This window comes from Mesitornis unicolor, unplaced genomic scaffold (assembly GCF_000695765.1).
Source record: "Mesitornis unicolor isolate BGI_N332 unplaced genomic scaffold, ASM69576v1 scaffold14197, whole genome shotgun sequence".
In the NCBI taxonomy this organism is placed as follows: Eukaryota; Metazoa; Chordata; class Aves; order Mesitornithiformes; family Mesitornithidae; genus Mesitornis; species Mesitornis unicolor.
This window is the reverse complement of record NW_010194424.1, coordinates 1-2,447: the sequence shown is the minus strand read 5'-3', so window position 1 is coordinate 2,447 and position 2,447 is coordinate 1. Positions and strand designations below refer to the sequence as shown.

General features: G+C 53.1%; 1 protein-coding gene across 1 annotated transcript; it reads left to right on the top strand.

Annotated features, from left to right (window-relative positions):
* Positions 1-1,107: 1,107 nt before the first annotated feature.
* Positions 1,108-2,437, top strand: LOC104543232 (uncharacterized oxidoreductase C663.08c-like; the record flags this gene model as incomplete). Its single annotated transcript, XM_010187791.1, has 4 exons — positions 1,108-1,295; positions 1,432-1,590; positions 1,889-1,999; positions 2,345-2,437. Coding segments are annotated over 4 exons (551 nt in total), but the record flags the coding sequence as incomplete, so codon positions are not given.
* Between the last annotated feature and the right edge of the window lie 10 nt (positions 2,438-2,447).

Sequence of the window (2,447 nt, the reverse complement as noted above, 5' to 3'; positions counted from 1 at the left end):
CAGGGCTCAGCTCATCCAAACAGAGCAGCTAATCATTCACCAGAGCAACTGAAAGGTCTCTCATAGGTGGTGGAGCCTTGAACTTCACTCAATCATTAGCCAAAGCCACTAAAAAGCACCCTGCGATATGTCCATGCATGTCCTCTCAAATCCCAAGGCTCCATCCCCTCACATACAGTGGCCTCACAGCAGATTATCTCATCAAATTCCCCCAAATATTTTCATTACACCTCTATGATGGTCCATGCTGCACAAGGCAAGGTGATACTAAGTCCCAGGCCACTCAAATACTTGCTTATCTCCATAAGGACACCAAGAAGTCAAAAATGCCAGGAAAAGGGATTGCTGTGCTGCTCAGGGGTGTACAAAATACTCCAAGAAGGGAGCCTTCATCCCTGCAGACCTTTGCTAAGTCAGTCTTGTCTAAGCATGAGAACAGAAACACAGCTCAGGGGCCAAAGTGTTGCAAAAAAGTAACAGCCAGCCCCTCCCCAGCAGGTTCATCAGAGTAGCAAAAATGCGCAGGGAGCAAAGGCACGCTCCTAAGGGCTCGGTGGTGTACTTTGGGTGTTAAAAGGTGATATATAAAGTTAATATAAAGTTTAACTCAGGAAAGATCTTCATGTAATTCAACAGTAAAATGAATGTGTCTCCTCTATGTTAACAGCCCCTATAGTTGCTGGGGAATACAGGAGGACTTGAAGAGCATAGTTGGGCTGTTTCTCCAAAGATGGAGTTTCCTTAAAATGTAACTTACACTTAAATGTAACTGAAAATAAGACTGGGAGCCTTAGTGTGCAAGGACGGAGCATCCCTTGTGCAATCATAAATTCCTTGAGTATAGACAGCAAATACAGATAAGTTCTTTAAGTTCTTACCAGCCACCTCAAGTTGACCAGAAAAGAGCTGAATTGAGGTTTAATTAACCTAAAGCTCTGAAATCAAGAAGTGAAGACAAACTGCTTCTCATTTTGATGTGCTTAACACCCTGACCTGCTAATCCTGGTCCTTTCTTTCTGGATGATGCTGGTTTAAGAAGAGCCATTCCAGTCACATCACACTTTCCAGTATGGGAGCTCTCCTCCACTTTGCTTTTTGCCCTGGCAGACACAGTGAACTTGCCCAGCATCCGAGGGGCCGTGCGGGCTGTGGGGTCTTATCTGCAGGACCAGGGCTTGAACCTGCTCATCAACAACGCGGGCATCAGCTCGCATGCCACTCTGCACTCCCTGGACTCGCAGGAGATGCTCTCCGTGTTTGCCACCAACGTGGTAGGGCCGCTCCAGGTTGTCAAGGTATGCGTGGACCTTTTGGGTTTCTCTTGTTTGGGAAGATGTGCCCTCAGCTGGGTGGGCAAGACCAGGACCAAGGGTCTGCAGAGGGGTCCCCTGCTTGTCATGTATTAACCCAGTGTTGATGTCTTTGTGCCAGGAGTTTCTGCCGCTCCTGGAGAAGGCAGTGAAGGGTACAGGGAAGAAGGGGCTGAGCTGCAGCAGGGCTGCAATCATCAACGTCTCCACCAAACTGGGCTCCATTGGGCTGTGCCTCGGGGTGTCAGAGGCCCCCACGTACCCATACCGTGCCAGCAAGGTGAGGTGCTCAGGGAAGTGCTGAGGATGCTCTGCTGAGCACTGTGCCCATGGAGGGTAGCCCATGGGGGCACCCACCTGCCCCAGGCCACCCACCCCCTGCTTGGTTCTCCCAAGCATAAGCATGGAGACCAAGACAGCAGCACCTGGGACTAAGCCTTTCAGGCGAGTTGTGCTGATGCTCTACCCCAGGGCCAGGTCCCATTTCCCACCTCCACAGCCATTTTCTGGATGGGAAATGTCCCCTCTCCTGCCCACCCACACCCTGAGTTGTGCTGTTATGGTGATACCTCTTCCAGGCTGCCCAGAACATGGTGACGAGGTGCATGGCTGCAGAGCTCCAGGACAAGGGCATCTTGTGCATGGCCATCCATCCTGGCTGGGTGAAGACCGACATGGGGACAGAGAAGGTACTGGATTGTGCAGGGGAGGGTCAGCAGGACCCATGTTGGACCCCCAAATCTTGGGGAGGGCAGGGGCACTTGGGCCAGGGGAGGTTGTATGGTACTGAGAGAACTGTCTCCTAGGGCAGAGCAGGCAGGGAGCAGGCAGGAAGATGCAATGTGCAGGGGAGAGCCAGCCCTGTCCCCCCACCCAGCACAGAGAGCAGGGCAGGCAGCAATAAGGAAAAATGCCTCCATGAGCATGCTGGGTCCTGCTCCCCAGGGCTCCCACCCTCGGTCTGCCTGAGCTCGGCTGCTCTCTGTGCCGGTCACAGCCCACGCAGTGACACTGTGCCTTGTCCTCTCCTGCAGGCACCGCTGAGCGTGGAGCAGAGCGTGCGGGGCATCCTGACCGTGCTGGCCAGCCTCTCGCAGGACAACTCTGGAGCCTTCCTCGACTGGGAAGGGAACAGCC